General features: G+C 39.3%; 1 protein-coding gene across 1 annotated transcript in view; it reads left to right on the forward strand.

Moving 5' to 3' along the window:
• Positions 1 to 2,022: 2,022 nt before the first annotated feature.
• The window catches only part of CDC5L (cell division cycle 5 like), a 36,235-nt gene continuing 21,919 nt past the window's right edge, over positions 2,023 to 16,338 (forward strand). Inside the window, exons 1-8 of the mRNA XM_010979550.3 lie at positions 2,023 to 2,200; positions 4,675 to 4,778; positions 6,159 to 6,320; positions 6,900 to 7,027; positions 8,400 to 8,499; positions 12,377 to 12,595; positions 13,988 to 14,132; positions 15,288 to 15,476. Of these exons, the coding sequence (XP_010977852.1) occupies positions 2,156 to 2,200; positions 4,675 to 4,778; positions 6,159 to 6,320; positions 6,900 to 7,027; positions 8,400 to 8,499; positions 12,377 to 12,595; positions 13,988 to 14,132; positions 15,288 to 15,476 (1,092 nt within the window). The 5' untranslated portion in view covers positions 2,023 to 2,155. The remainder of the gene's footprint in view (positions 2,201 to 4,674; positions 4,779 to 6,158; positions 6,321 to 6,899; positions 7,028 to 8,399; positions 8,500 to 12,376; positions 12,596 to 13,987; positions 14,133 to 15,287; positions 15,477 to 16,338) is intronic.

Consider the following 16,338-nt stretch of genomic DNA (forward strand, 5'->3'; position numbering starts at 1 on the left):
GGGAGCTTTTAACAGGGCTGCTCTGTCCCAGTGGGCCAGCTGGTTGTACAACACATGCCCCTAAAGGGGCGCAATTCATATCATAGGCATGGGAGATATAATTTTCTTGTAGTAAGTGTCTTATTCTCAAAACATCAGTATTTTGTGATGTTTCCCAGCAGCTATGAATAAAGTGCCTTGAGAAAGGGGCACCTTGTTCTAGTTGGTTAAAAATGTGACATTTGGGGTAAAGGTGGTCCTGAGTGGGAAGGAGAAGCCATCATCATGGGCTCTTGGAATGTTAGCTCTGAAATGGTTCCTGAGAGAGGACTGGTTCAGCTCTGGATTTGTTAGGAATCTTGCTTACAAATAATAGAAACCCGACTCCAACTGGCAAAAGCTGAAATGGGAACTAATCACTAGAACTCAGGGACAGGGAAGCACTGAGGACTGAGGAACATACTGGATCCAGGGGCTGTGGCACAGTCAAGACCTACCTCTCTCTCTATACTCTCTTCCCTGCTCCTCTCAATGCCCCTGGGACCCGCTTTCTTACTTTCTTCTTCTATATGCTACAACACACGGTGGCAGACAACTCCTGGGTGTCACATGTTAGAGACTTATCGGTCAGCAGAGATGAGTTGCAGTGTCAAAATTCCTGGAAAGGAGACTTAACTGGCTTACCTTTGATCAGGTCAATCAAATGGCCAGTGTGTATGTGAGAGAGAGAGAGACAGAGAGAGGGAGAGAGAGGCACTAACCACAGCAACTGAATGGATGTTGGGATAGGGTGGACAGAAAATAATGGTAACACATCCTATAGAGAAGCGTTGCAAACAGAGGCCCAGAGAAAATGGCCTGTTGCCTGTCACACAACCAGTTGACAGGAGAGAGAGGATTGGACCAACATTTTATATGGCAAAGTTTCTGTGTTCTTCATAATCCAACACTGTCATCCAACAAAGTAGTGATTTTATTGACACAGTTTCCTATTTCAAGGCAAATAAATAAACAAACCAGCCCCCAAAATCCAATCAGAAAATTCCATAGCTCTTTCAGAAGAGGCAAATGGAGAAATGAAATATAAGGAGAAAGGCATTATATAAAAAATACTCAGGGTGTTTCTCAGTCCACTAATATTTCATACCTTCCAGGCTGGTGTCAAAGAGATGTTTTTGAATGGTGAAGGAAACTTGAGTGAGTAATTGGGAAGTGGAATGGCAGTTTGGCAATCCCTACTACATTGGGTTTTAGGTATGTCAATTAATATGCCCCTCAAATTTATGATGCAGGAATTGTTAACTCCACTCTTCAGATGAGGAAACTGAGATTCAGCAAGGTTATTACCCAAGCTAATTAGAGAACCAGACCGAGTATGTCTAATACCAGTGCCTACTGATGGTAACTCTTTACTATTAATCCATAGAGACTGAGTAGAGTTGAGTGAAAAACTCTGGTAAGACATTTCTGCGAGTTTCTCGGACAACCACTGATCACTTGTGGTTGTCCTTGTAATAACAGCTGCCACTTTTGTGAACACTTATGTATCAGATACTATGCTAGGTTTACCATCATATTTAATCCTTAGGACAACCCTATGAAGTTGGTACATTATTATTTCCATTATACAGGTTAGGAACTTTAGGCTTAAATAAGCTGTTGCCTTTTCTTGAGTATTCTGTGAATGAATTCCCATTAGTTAAATGCCTAATATTAAAGTAATAAATGAACAAAGTTCTTTTTAGATCAGCTGGGTGGGCTACACGCGAGACGGTCCCACGCTCTACCACTAGGTGACGTCACGACTAGTCCCAGTACTATACTTCCTGCCAAGAGCCACCGCCATTATCTCGCGAGAGCCGTGGTTTCCTCCAACCAGTTTTGGGCTTGTGCGCGGCGTAGGGCGCTTTGGCGAGGGTGGTTTAATGGTTTCCCGTCAGTTTTTCTAGAACGGAGCTTTAACAACTGGGCACTTAACTTCCTTTCAGACACTCGAGTTCTCGCGAGACTTGCTAGTGGGCCCGCCCCCCCTTATACCTCTTGCGCCTGCGTAGATCTCTTCAAAGCAGAAGGTCGCGCTTGGAGGAAGTGGCGGCTTTGGGTCCCGTGGCCGTAGCGCCGTTAGTTCTTTTCTGTAGCTCCACTCGGCCGCTTGCCGAGCCACCCTGCCGCCAAGATGCCTCGAATTATGATCAAGGGGGGCGTGTGGAGGAATACTGAGGTAAGTCCCCTTTTCCCGCCGTCCGCTGCCTTCCGCCCCTCCGACTCCTGATGCGCACGCGCGGAGGTCGGGGAGGCGGGGAGGTTGCCTGCGGGGTCTGCGTGGGGGGCTGTGCGGGGCCAACCCTCTGGGCCTTTACCTTGTGCCCAGTCCTGCGTTTTCTGAGCACCTCCAGGACAGGGACCGTGGTTTAACCACATGACTACCTGCTGGGCATTCGTTAGGCCCTCAGGGAACATTTGTTGAATTGAGGACGCGCCCTCCGCCCTGGTGAACTCAGTGTGGAAAGGGGAGACAGGACAACAGCGAGAGTCTGGGGCACCCCCGTTCCCCACCCCAGGCGCCGTGCCTCTCTCTGATACTCAAAAATAAAGACGTGCTGTTGCCACAACTTTGTTTTTTTCTTTGACTTTCTGGCAGAGGGGAAGCACTTTGAGTGCCAGATTCTAAGAGCCCGTTTATGTCCGCATCCCTCATTATCTGTTATCAAAGCATAACTTGTCCGCCCTCCCGACAGATACCAAGGCCTGTCTCTTCCTGTCACTACGCTTCAGCCTGGACAGAAGCCAGTTAGGACAAACAGATAGGCCTGTGGAAGTCTCTTTGCTTCCAGAAATGTAGTTTATGGTGAGCCAAAGGATAGCAGAGGGAGTAAAATAGAAATAAGGTTTTAGAGCACTTTGTGTTTATAGTGCACTGAATTTATTTATTAGTTTCCCAAGCACACCATGTCTTTTCATATTCTGTGTCTTTTTACATCTTGTGCCTTCTTGGAATATCCTTCTACAACTTAGCACCTGTCTGACCCTCTTTCGAAAACCAGTTCAGAAACTCTTCTGGAATTTTTGCCTGTTCACCCTGTGAAAAGTAGTTGAACCCACAGTGGTCCCATTACTCCTCTTTCATCCATTTGTTATAGTTTGCTTTGTCTTTCTGCAAGCATCACATTCTTCTATGTGATGCTAGGTAAGTTTCTTAACCTCTCAGAGCCTAAATTTTCTAACAGGGATGATAATAATACCTATCTCTCTTGAGGATTAAATGAGTCACTGCATTTGTAACGTTTAGAACAGAGTCTGGTACATGGTAGTCTTCCAGTAAGTGTGAGTTGCTATTTATTTTCCCCAGAAGACAGCACTGCAAGAAGACAGGACTAGATCTTGTTATCTCCAGAACCTAGGACAGTAACAAAATTTGCTTGGCAAATGTTTGCTCAATGGCTCTAGTAGGGTCAGTAACTGCTATATGTACTTAGTTGAAGATGTGATTAAATGTAACAGTACTCCAACAAAGTTACAAATAAAGTCAGTGTCATCCTTGCCTCACAGCTTGCATAGAAGGACCTAGGCTGTTTAAATTGGAGAAGAGATGACTTATGGGGAAGAGACAGATGTACAAAATCAAGCAATAGCAGGATTCCTATGCAGTGGCCAAAGCCCTGCAGTCTTTTTCAGTCTCTGATGTTGAGGGTGTGGAATGGCATGGAGTGGCTCATGTATGAGGCATGTAGCTCTAGTTCAATGTGGAAAAAAGTCTAAAAGTTAAATGCCCCAAGTGCATTCATCTTTGGCTCTAATATCACTGGTGTCTGTGGTTTAGCTTGCGGGGCTCCCCTGGGATTGGTGAATTCCGTATTGAATGGGTGCCCTGGTGAGATAGTATATAGAGACTGGGGGAGGCTGGAGGCAGAGTTGACTGGTGAGTTAGGGGAGAAACATTTAATTCTTAGGTTAGACGTGAGATGTGGATTCTTGGGTCAGAGTGGGGAGAAAATGCCGTTTGTAAGCTGGAGGCAAGAAGCCTGGATTGGAGACTAGAGTCACTAGAGTCTTGACTTGCTTCTTTATAGAGTTTTGTGTTTTGTTTTTTGTTTTGGTTGGGGTAGGTATTTAGGTTTATTCATTGACTTATTGTTAGAGGAGGTACTGGGGATTGAACCCAGGACCTCATGCATGCTAAGCACACGCTCTACCACTTGAGCTATACCGTCCCCCCTTGACTTGCTTCTTGAGGGCTGTGTGTGTCTTATTTAATTCTCTTTCCCTAAAGTACACAAGACCTGGTATAAGGTTGATGCTAGAGAATGTTTTTTGAATGTATGAATGAATGAATGAGCGAGCCATATCCTTTTGAAGAGAGCGACAGCCACACATTGGGGAATCCTTTTTTAAAATCTGTCAAGTAAGGTTTCTCAGATTGGACTGTACCCACTCCCAGTGATTGAGGGGGCGTTGTCTGTAAGGGAGGGTAGGATGTCTTTCTAAGGGATTTCTTAATTTCTTTAATTTTGCTGATGCTAGCTTGCTGTTTTTTATTATCATAATGAAGTTTTGTACTTAAAAAAAAACCTAGGATATACGTGCGTGTTTATATTTCTCTTTGTAGCACAAAGCTGTTAAAGTTAATTTAAGTTTTGTCTTTTCTCACTTGGAGTTTTGTGATTGAATACACTGTTTTTCTTTGACAATTTTTAGGATGAAATCCTGAAGGCAGCGGTAATGAAATATGGGAAAAACCAGTGGTCTAGGATTGCCTCACTGCTGCATAGAAAATCAGCAAAGCAGTGTAAAGCCAGATGGTATGTACCAGTTAATGAGCAGAAAATAGAAAATGACCTTAATTATGATGAGGAAAATACCAGTTCTTTGAACCTTACCAAAGAAAGCAAGCATTGTGATACAATAAACTATGGAGTGGGAGATGGGAATTCAGATTTAAGACCTAGCTGTCATTTGCTTCTTAGGTGATATTAGGCAAGCCATTTTTCTCTCCCATCTCTCTTGTCTCTCTTTTCTCCCAACTGGGGACAATACTTGGCCCTGACTGTTGGAGATGTGAGGCTCAAATGAGTTATTGTTTTTTGAGAGTGCTTTGTGAAACATAAAATAAATCTACTTTTAGGTGTAGATGGACCCCAGCTTATAAATGGATTGTATTATAAAAATTTATAAGTTGGTTGTTTTAGAACTTACTTTCCCAGGTAAATAATTGATAATTAATGGTTAATTTTCTGGTAGTTGAGTTTCCTCATTAATACAGTGGAAGTATTGTGTATTTGCTTCCCCAAAACATAACAACCCAACATTTCATTTGTGGTGTCCCCTTTTAAGTCACAGAGTAGTGGACACATTAAGTTCTTTACATGTGTTTTTGGCACGAGTGATCTGGCCCCAGCCCTGACCCGTGTGGTACTAGGATCATATTTTAGATTGTATGAGTAACGTAATTTCCTAGGTACCTGGGTAGGGGAAAGGATCAGAATGTAGAGATAGGCCCACAAAGAGGAAGCTGGTCTTCAGACTGCATAAGTGGTTCTGATTTCTGCTTCTCTTAGTGGAGCTAAGCTTCTTCCCCTATGTTTGGTAAGGCTTGTATATTGGTTGCAGGCCTCTCATCCAGCTAAGCAGACTGGATGTGTTGGGTGGGGCATTAGAAAGACAGGATGGCATAGTAGTTTTACTTAAAAAACTCAACAAACAAAAGCATGTAATGTTGAAAAGCATTTAGTGAGTGTAAGTCAGATGCTTAAAGAAGCCAAGGTGTTGTGAGAATCAAATCAAAGTACAAGAAAGTACTATGAAAACTAGAAACATTATGAAAATATGAGGTGGTATTGTCTTATTTGCAAATAATTTCAATATCTCTAATAAAGTATAAAATGAATGGAAACAATTCATTTGTTGGAAAGCATATGATCATGTTTCAGTCAGGTTACCTTTTTTAAGCATTACTAACCTTGCATAATTAAAATACAGTAGAATTTAGTGAGATAGGGAATCTGGATTGGGCTAAGTTTAACCAAATAATATTCTGTTATTAAAAAAAGAACAGCTTTTGTGATTGAAGGATGAGAGTTAGCTTGCGTTTTTCAGATACTAGAAGTCAGTATGTCTAATGTGTAGGTAGGAAATTCATGCTGGATGACTGATTAAGGTATAAAATGGTATCTTTTTATTAGGTATGAGTGGCTGGATCCAAGTATTAAGAAAACAGAATGGTCCAGAGAAGAAGAGGAAAAACTCTTGCACTTGGCCAAGTTGATGCCAACTCAGTGGAGGACCATTGCTCCAATCATTGGAAGAACAGCTGCCCAGTGTTTGGAACACTATGAATTTCTTCTGTAAGTGAATCTCCAGAAACAGTATTAAGATGTGTGTATATCTTCTGAATGAGGCTAAATAAATTTTTAGCATTTTCTGAATTTAACAGTAGTTACAGATCTGAATAAAGCCAGAGGAGCTAAAGCTGTTGGACTGTATGTTCCACATCTTATGTGGTTGATCAAGACTATGTTTCCTGTTACATATTTTTTTAAAATTATAATTTGAAAATATTATATAAGTCATACATATTAATCATGGAAAATCAGAGGGAAAATAGTAAAAAAGCAAATAAAAATCACCCACAGTCACACTGCTGAGAGTTAACCATTGGAACATCTTGGTTCATCACTAAAAGGTTTTTTTGTGTGGCTTTGCTGCATTTGTGATTTAAGAAGCTAGTTAAATGGTCAGTGGAAACACTGAAATTAGAGAGAGATTTAAAACCATCTCTTTCAGGTGAAGCAGTAATAGAAATGCTTTATTTTGTTAATTCCCATCCATTGAGTTTTTGAAAGAAGAGTGCCAGCACCAGGAAACCTGGTATTTCTAAGACTAAATGGTGTAGTAGTATGATTCATTATTCTGGGCTCATCTAGGGATAAAGCTGCCCAAAGAGACAATGAAGAGGAAACAACGGATGATCCACGAAAACTTAAACCTGGAGAAATAGATCCAAATCCAGAAACAAAACCAGCACGGCCTGATCCAATTGATATGGATGAGGGTAAGTGTATGTCTGTGAGAAATTTAACTCTTTTAGTTTGTTTCTAAACCCCTCTGACTTTTTAGAATTGCAGTTCTACCTGCAGATGTTATTCTAAGTCTCTTTCTGAATGTATCCAGTCTTATATTATACAGTGATTGCTCTTTTTGGACAGTGTCCCTTTATCTTTTGGCTTTTCAATTCATTTAGTGAGTTAAGCTGTGTAATGCTACTGGACAGATTTCCTGGAGGCCAGCAGGCAAGCTCTTTAGGATCCTGTATTCTCATTTTTGTTCTGAGGAAAGAGGCAACAAGTCAGGATTTTGGGCCCCAGTCCTATTAACTACTTTTTTGACTTTGGGCAGGTAGTTTGATCTTTGTGAAAAGGCAGCACTGCAGTACTATGAGGGAGATTTATGATGCCTTTTTGAGATGTTGAATCAAGAGTCAGAGGAACAAGATTTGAATCTAGTTTAGTGCCGTATCTGCCACGTATAAGCTGTGTGACTTTAGGCAAGTCATGTAATCCCTCTGCACTTTGATCCTCTTTCCTGTCAGATGGAGAGTAATAATATCTATCTTACTTCACAGGGTTGTTGTGAAGCATTCAGTTAATATTTGTTGAGTTTTTAATTAAAAAATTTGAAGGTAGTAGTTTCCAAAGGCAGACTGTGGCTAGGCTGGCTGCATCATTGTCACATGGCAAACTTTAAAAAATACAAGTACAAGGGCCTCCACAGCAGATCTGAGTCAGCAGGTTGGGGGAAGGGAGGGTAATCTTGGAATCTGAGGGTTTTTTCCTAAAGTTCCCTTATAATTTCAGTGAGCACCCTTGTATAGGACTTGCTGTAAGTTATCGGTAATGAAATTTATTCTACTTGAGGGAGCCAAGGAAAATGTATTGGAGGAGAGAATTAGTTCTGAGGGAAAAAAATGAAGGAAAAATAATAATGAAGATATCAGTTCCCTTATAATTAAATAGTAGTTTTTACAATATTCCACAATTTGTGCTGTGCCAGGTAGGTGATGTTAATAAAAGATACAATAATTATGGCCACTGTTTAATGAATACTTGATAGATGCTCTGCATATTTCATTTTGCTTAGTCCTTTTCAACATCCCTGTGAAGTAGGAATTGTTATTCCCATTTTATAAGTGGTGAAACATATCGAGGGAGGGTAAATACGTTGCCCAGGGTCACATAACTAACAAGTGGTGGGTCTGGTTTTTAACTTAGGTTTCTCTGACTTCAAAACTCAAGCTATTTCCTTTATGATATACCATATGATGACTATATTTATGCTTTTTCTCATCTTAAGCACTAGGATATGTCTCTCACATACCTTGCTCCTGCGGGAGAAGAACTTAGTTTTTCTTCTCTTAATTTTTGCAGATGAACTTGAGATGCTTTCTGAGGCTAGAGCCCGCCTGGCTAATACTCAGGGAAAGAAAGCCAAGAGGAAAGCGAGAGAGAAACAGTTGGAAGAAGCAAGGTATGGTTGTTTCTATCCATAGTTGAACAGTAGGTCTGCATCCTTAGGCCCAGTGAAACTGCATGGTTTATCAGCCCTGCTGGGTGAGTGAGAATTGTCTAATTCCAGTTATGCTTTAGTTTCTTTATTACTTAGAAAAAGTCCTATATATTTTTCCTAACCATTTTAGAATAGTTATAGAAAAAATACATATTTAAAAAGGGTTTTGTAACACATGACTGAAGTAATGCCCAAATATAGATAATAGATATGTATTTATGTGTATGGACGGACGGGCGGACACACGCACGCGCGTGCGCACACACACAGTGTGTTGGGTTTGTTCTGTTAGCTCAAAAAGCTTTATTTGTTGTAGCCTTTTTTTTTTTAAATGGGGGTCCTGGGACTTGAACTGAGGACTTTACCACTGAGCTATACCCACCCTGCCCTGTTGGCATCAGATGGCTACAGGACACAGGGCTCTGTGACTTTGGCATGACTGCCAGTTAGTTACTCTCCTTGATTAGTGTTGGGCAGGCACTGGCTGTGAAACAGGAAACGCAGCTGAACATGGAGTCAGTGAGCCTTGAACCACATTTTAGGCTGTCATAGACATTCTCATTTAAAAAGTGAGTGGAATTAAGTATTCCCTCTACTCAAGGTTTTCTCCACTTTCCCCTTCCTTTTGGTTAGATGCATGATTGACATCATTCCTAATAGCCCAGAAACCAGGATGAAGTGAATAAAGTGAACTTTACAAGAGCTTACTAGCTTTTGGAATTCAGGCACTGGAGTAACCTCCCTAGCCTACACAGCTGCCTTTTGTGGTCTTTAAGTTGGGAAGTGCTTCCTGACCTGATGACTAGCATTGTGTTGATGGTTCCCCCAGTATGGCTTTGAAATGCCAGGTCCTGGGATGGAGGATTCTTTCATGCCAGAGGATGCTTTTTGGCATAGCTGGCAACCACTAGCCCAGAATAGTTACTTAAGATGGGAGTATGATTGGCCTGGGATAGTAAACAGAAACCAAGAGGAGGTACTAAATTTTCTGCTCAATCTCAGTCACCTTTCTATTCTGTACACTATTTAGGGTTAAGTAATGTGAGTAAGATTAAAATATAATCACGTTTCCATTTCTATCCATGTTGTTTGGAGGCCAAATTTTTTGAGCCTTTTAATCATGTGGACTGGGTCAGGGATGTGGCAAGTGTGGATATGAAAAATCTGCAAGTATGGCTGGTATTATTTGCTTTAAATTAATTTTGCAGATTTAAATTTACCCTACTCTTTCTTGTAGATTTTCTTATAGTACCTACACATCTTTATAACTTGTGCAGATATCTTGTAATTGACTACATTGGTCTGTATGCAAAATGCACTGGAGGGCTGTTATTTACTTTAAATGTTAAATTACAGATCTGATTTATAACTTAAAGCTTTTTATTGATTATAAAAGTAATACACTTCTCTTGCGAAATAGTATTGTACTATTCTCTTTTGGGGGCATGGTTGATACAACGCTGTATAGCTTGGTTATATTCACTTAGCGTTATATTGTAAAGGTTTTCTAATGTCATTTGAAGTCTTTATTTTCTTTATTTAAAGAATAAAATTACTTTTGAAATGTGTCCTTCCAAACTTTTCTCAGTATAGACACACGTTTATGTGTACATACGTATACAATAACATTTGTGTAAATTAGATCATACTGTATAGACTATTTTGATGAGATGTTAACTGTTAATCTTACTGGGGTTCCCTTGTAAGTGATGAATCATTTTCTCTCACTGTTTTTAAGATTTTCTCCTTATTTTTGGCTTTCAACATTTTTCGTATATTTCTTTTCGTGAATTTCTTAATGTTCACCTTACTTGCAGTTCGTTGAGCTTCCTTGATGTGTAGGTTAATGGTTTTTAATAAATTTGGGAAACTTTCAGCCATTATTTCTTCTAATATTTTATTCTCCTTTTTTTCTTTCCTTTCCTTTTGGTATTCCTATTGTGCATATATTTGTTGGTGCATTTAATGGTGTTTTACATTTCTGTGAGACTCTGTTCATGTTTCTTCATTTTTTTCCCTTTTCTTTGGATTGCATAATCTTGATCCATCTGTCTTCAAGTTTGCTAATTCTTCTGTCACTTCAGATCTGTTGTTGAACCCCTCTAGTGAAGTTTCATTTTAGCTTTATACTTTTCAACTCCAGAATTTCTGATTGGTACTTTGTAACCATTTCTCTTTATTGATTTTCTGTATTTGATGCAACATTTTCATTATATCTTCCTTCTTTAATCATGGTTTCCTTTTGTTTTTTGAACATATTTATAATGTCTCCTTTGAAGTCTGTCTGTTAAATCTGACATCTGGTTCCTCTCACAGGCAGTTTCTGTTTCCTGCTTATTTTCTGATGTGTGGGTCATGCTTTCCTGTTTCTTTGTATGTCTCACCTTTTTTTGTTGGGAACTGGACACTTTGGATGATATACCATAGCAGTTCTGGGCACTGTGTTTCCCCCATTCCCTCCTTGTTACTGTTACTTGCTTGTTTACTTGTTAGTGACAGGCTGGATTATTTTACTGAAGTCTGTTCTCTTCCCTCCTCCAGAAATGTGAAGCCTCTGGGGTTGCTCCTCATGGGGGCGCGGTCTTGGGTGTGCCCACAGTCATCTTGGGGTGATGTAGTTTTGACAGGACTTTGTGACATCTTTTCTGCTGGGTATACCCAGTTGTTAAATTTGACTAATTGCCAGCTTATTGCTGTATTGTTTTCAGCAATGTCTTGGGTGTAAATATTAATTGTTCCACAAACTGATCCAATCAAACTTTGGCTCCTTTGAAGGGATAGTTTCTGTGGTCAGTGTTTGATATTTGTTTTCACCCCAGGAAGGCTTCTACTTTTTGAAAGAGATTGATACTCGCAAACTAGTGGGCCTGCAGTTTAGCCTGTATCTCAAATGAATCTATCAGTTTCTTCGCAGTTGCCTTCCAGCACAACTTCCACTGTTTTTAAGAGTGCCCTGAGCCTGAACGTCTCCATACCCCGTTGCAAATGAAGTCAGTTTCTTTGGGGAGCTTGGAATTCTCAGTGCTACTTACGGGCTCTGATGTGCTTATCTCTGAGTGACACCCCCACTTTAGGAGCTGAGTGCTGGAGGTGGGGAGTGGGGTCTCCTTGGCTTGCGTCTCCTATCACGGAACCCTCCTCCCACAAGCCCAGGCAAGGACTGTTGGTTCCAGCATTGTCAGCAGCACGTGCCCAATGTAGAGCCTCTGGGCAGAAGAATCCGGAAGCCCCTACTTCTCAGTCACTGTTACTGAACTTGGCCTCTGCAGTGTCTGCCTGGAGGTAGGATGAGAGATGCTAATGTCCTGCCCCTCCTGGAATGAAAGCCAGGGAGCTGAAGTGGGGAGAGAGCCCTGTGTTCTTGGAGTGGAGGTTTCTGTCTCCCTGAGCTGGAGGGGGCGGGAAGGGAAGAGGAAGTTGGTCTTGATTCAGATACCACAGGCTCTCACTTTTCTTACCGAATTTTAGTAGATTTTCTGGAATACATGTTTATTAGCTATATCTCGTTAGGATCCTTTCCAGAGACTTAACTTTTTTTTTTTTTAACTGTTGATCTTTTTCTTTGCTCTTTATTTAATTTTTATTAAGTAAGTGTATTTCCATCCAGAGAAAAGATACATATTTACTTACAGTTCCTTCTCATTTTCTCTTTGCTCTATTTTATGTGTGTACCTTTAAATCAAAGTTGGAATTGATTTTGGTGAATGGTGTGAGGTGAGGATTTAAATAAATATTTCTTCCCCAAATGGTCAGATAGTTTCCTTAACTCTGTTGGATGATACATCCCTTCCCCACTGTATATGATTTTCAAGGTGATCTTGTGTTCTTTTCCTTCTAGGCGTCTTGCTGCCCTTCAAAAGAGAAGAGAACTTCGAGCAGCTGGCATAGAAATTCAGAAGAAAAGAAAAAAGAAGAGAGGAGTTGATTATAATGCTGAAATTCCATTTGAAAAAAAGCCTGCTCTTGGTTTCTATGATACTTCTGAGGAAAACTACCAGGCTCTTGATGCAGATTTCAGAAAGTTAAGACAACAGGATCTTGATGGGGAGCTAAGATCGTAAGTTGACTTTCTGATTATTTAAATGGAAAAGTATAGTAGGAACTTTATTAAATTCCAAGTATTATCCATGTAAGACCTAGATTTTTATCATTTAGCACAATGTGGCCTATGTAGTGCTTTTATTTATTTAATGGAGTCACCTTTCTGAGAAAATCAGTGACCTGGCTGTAATGTTTTTAGCACAGAATGCTGTTTGCATCTCTTGAAATGTCAGCACTTGACTGTTAGTGAACTCTCTACTCACTGAGTCACAGTCTTAACATTTATGTCCATTTGTGACTAGGTGAGTTACTTTACTAATGGCCTGAATGAATCTGTCACAATCTGGTCTGTTGCTTCTTGTTTTTTCCTAGTGAAAATTTTCTCTCATTTTTCTTAAAATGAAATTAAAATGAAAAAAAATTACCATTGCATTCTTAAATCTTTTCACTTAATGGGGATAAGTAGGTGTATTTGTAAAATGTCTTAGGATGCAGAGGATTTTGCTCATTTCTAGGGACTTTTAGAGTTTCTTTGATTCTTATATATGAATGTTGTGACAGCCTTTTATGATTGTCAAAGACTTTTAGTTTTCTGCTCCCTGAGTGGCCTTCCATTTCTCTTGACATGAATTGTTAGTAAACAGCAGATGTCAGCCGCTGTGAAACAGGATTTTCTTGGGTATACTCCATTGTGTTTATTTTTCAAATTAGGACCTTGCTTTAGGTATTCTCTACAAGTAAAGAGATTGAAGAAGAAAATAATCATTTGGGAAGGAGTAGACTAGATGGTGGAAGAGGAGGACATGGAAAGGGGAGAAGGCATTCCTGGAGCTTTAAAAGATGGCCTTGAGCCTGGCTTTAGACCCTAACAGCTCTCTGGTATCATTTGTCAGGACTTAAGTATCCTTTAAAAAAAATTTATGAATTAAAAAAATCAAACAATTGAGAACAATTTTAAAGGAAAATTTAAAAATTCATAATATTTTAATTCTGTCCCCTTCATTTAATTGTTTTCCTTTTTGTGTACTTGATCATTTTCCTGTGTGCACATACATATTTTTATTAGAACATAATCATAATATAGGAAAAGTTTTATGTTTTTTTCACATTATGTAACATTTTGCTTATCATAGTCTTTATAGTTACATAGTTTGAATATTTAGTACTTAAATTACTTAGTATATTCTTAGTAATTCTATTGCTGTTCTAAGTCTGCATTCCTCTTGAATATATTAGGTAGGTAATGGTGTAGGGAACAACTTAATGTATATAGTTTTCATCTTTTTATTAGTACTTTTCTTAAGAATGGGATTATTTTGTTCAGAGCATTTGACTGTGTATATGGCTTTTAATGTTATTGTCTGTATGTAACTTTAAAAAATCTGTTCTCCACCTTGATCCATGACAGTGAAAAAGAAGGAAGAGATAGAAAAAAAGACAAGCAGCATTTGAAAAGGAAGAAAGAATCTGACTTACCATCAGCTATTCTTCAAACTAGTGGTGTTTCTGAATTTACTAAAAAGAGGAGCAAACTAGTACTTCCTGCCCCTCAGGTAATCCGATAAAAGCAGGTTTCTCATTGTGTGAACTCATCTGCTTACCGTTTATTCAGATGTTTGTGGGCCTAGGTGCTCGGTACCACTAAGAAATTCACAACTTAATAGATGAGCCACATAAAAATAAATCATTGTGAGATAGTATGATAAATAAGGAATAAGTTCTCTATAATTTAGTATATCAGGCCTTAAACTGCTCATCTGATGGTTTGGTATGTGATTGTCAGCTCTTAGCAGTTTGTCAGCAGGTTAGGACTTCAGGCCTCTTTTTTTGTAGCTGATAAAAGTGGACTTTATCACCTTTGTGGACTTTAGGCGGCTTTCTTTTATGGGATGTTTTGTTGCGTCGTACTTGTCTTTTTGGGATAATAGCTGTATTAAGAGCACTGTGGGAGTTGTGGAGAAGAGATAATTCATTCAGCTTGTCATGGGCTCTGTTCCTTTGACTGAATTATGGTTGGTCAGAAACATGAGGATTTTAAATAAGCTCTTGTTTTATTTTGACGAGTGCAGCTCTGTAGAATTGGGACAGTTGAATGGAATCAGAGAGGTGGATTTAGGAGACCTGAATAGCTTCTTTCCCCAAGAGAGTGCATTGGTTGCATCAACACAAAATTCTTGGGCATAAACATACAATACTTTTGTCAGATGCTGTCATTCCTTGTAGTGATATTTCTTAAATTGAGATTTTGCTTGTAATTTTTTTTTAAGTTCTTAGGAAATTTATTCTGGTAAAATTACTGAGATAACACCTTTTGATTTTCTTAGGGATTTTGTGGCTCAGTGGACTCTGATATTTTAATTGGTTTTTAGTCCTCTCCCCCCCAATTGATAAATGGTTTTGTAGAAATACTAATGTTTTGTTCTTGGTTTATTAATATGTTGGTTTGAAAGAATTTCAGTATGGAAACATAAGACTTTGCACCTTGATATACTATATCACATATGGAATTTTCCCCACACATTGTATAGGAAAGACTTTTAGAAACTTCATTATGGAAATTTTCAAGCCCCCCAAAAGTAAAGAGAGTAGTGCAATGAATCCCTGTGTACTCATCACACAGCTTCAGCATTTCATCTTTCTGGAATGTGAAAGTTTTAAGTGTGTTATTCCTGGTTAAAATATTGCTACTATGATGACCGTGTCTTTAGATTTCAGATGCAGAACTCCAGGAAGTTGTAAAAGTAGGCCAAGCAAGTGAAATTGCACGTCAGACTGCCGAGGAATCTGGCATAACAAACTCTGCTTCTAGTACCCTCTTGTCTGAATACAATGTCACCAACAACAGCATCGCTCTGAGAACACCGCGGACGCCAGCTTCCCAGGACAGAATTCTGCAGGTAAGCTGCAGTATAGCAGAATGAGCCTTTCACTTTGTTTATTGTCCTTACAAGTGTTACAGAGAACACTGAGTGGTTTGGTTTTGTTTCTTTTATGGTTAACAGTTTGAAACTGAGTAGTATAGCTGCTTGCGATTTCTGTAATAGGGAAGCTAAATCAGATTCAATGATTAGGTAGGGTGATTTCATTTCTGCATTTATTAATTCATAGGTTTATCTTGAAGCAAGCCCTTCTTCCTTCATTAGTATTTAGTACCTGTTAATAAAGCATAGCATTTAAAATTTTCACATTGCCTAGCAATCCTGGAAAGAAATCAGATGTATGTAGTCAGTAATTTTTAAAACTTGCATCTCTGTACTTAGCTTGGCATAGACTGTCTTCAGTACTATTTCCCTCTCTCTTTAACACATGGTGTATACAGCACTGTGTGTTCTTAGGGTGTCTGTGTGCCAGAGGATAGACAAACCTAACAAAACACTAGTGAGTCTTTCAGCACCCTTACATTGCATTTCCTCATCTCTCATAGTCAAATACAATTTTAAGGTCTTGATTCAGGAGTCAAATAGTCGTAATAGGAAGGCTTAGTAAGAGAAACAGTTGTGCCCCCCCATGGTTTGCTTTCTAGAGGTATCAGTTACTGCTCTTTGTTTTTACCTTACCTTTGTTTTACTGCTAAGACACTTGCTACATGTTGGTTATGTTTTCAGTTTTAGGCAGTTTTCTATCTAGCATTTGAACATTTGGCTCTCTCACACCCTCTGCCTCTACCATGGATACACACTCTTTACATTCCTCCATCTTCCATTATAGTAAATCATAATTTTTCTCCAGATTTATGGTTTACCTTAACATTATATAAAC

Source organism: Camelus dromedarius, chromosome 19 (assembly GCF_036321535.1).
Source record: "Camelus dromedarius isolate mCamDro1 chromosome 19, mCamDro1.pat, whole genome shotgun sequence".
Classification (NCBI taxonomy): domain Eukaryota; kingdom Metazoa; phylum Chordata; class Mammalia; order Artiodactyla; family Camelidae; genus Camelus; species Camelus dromedarius.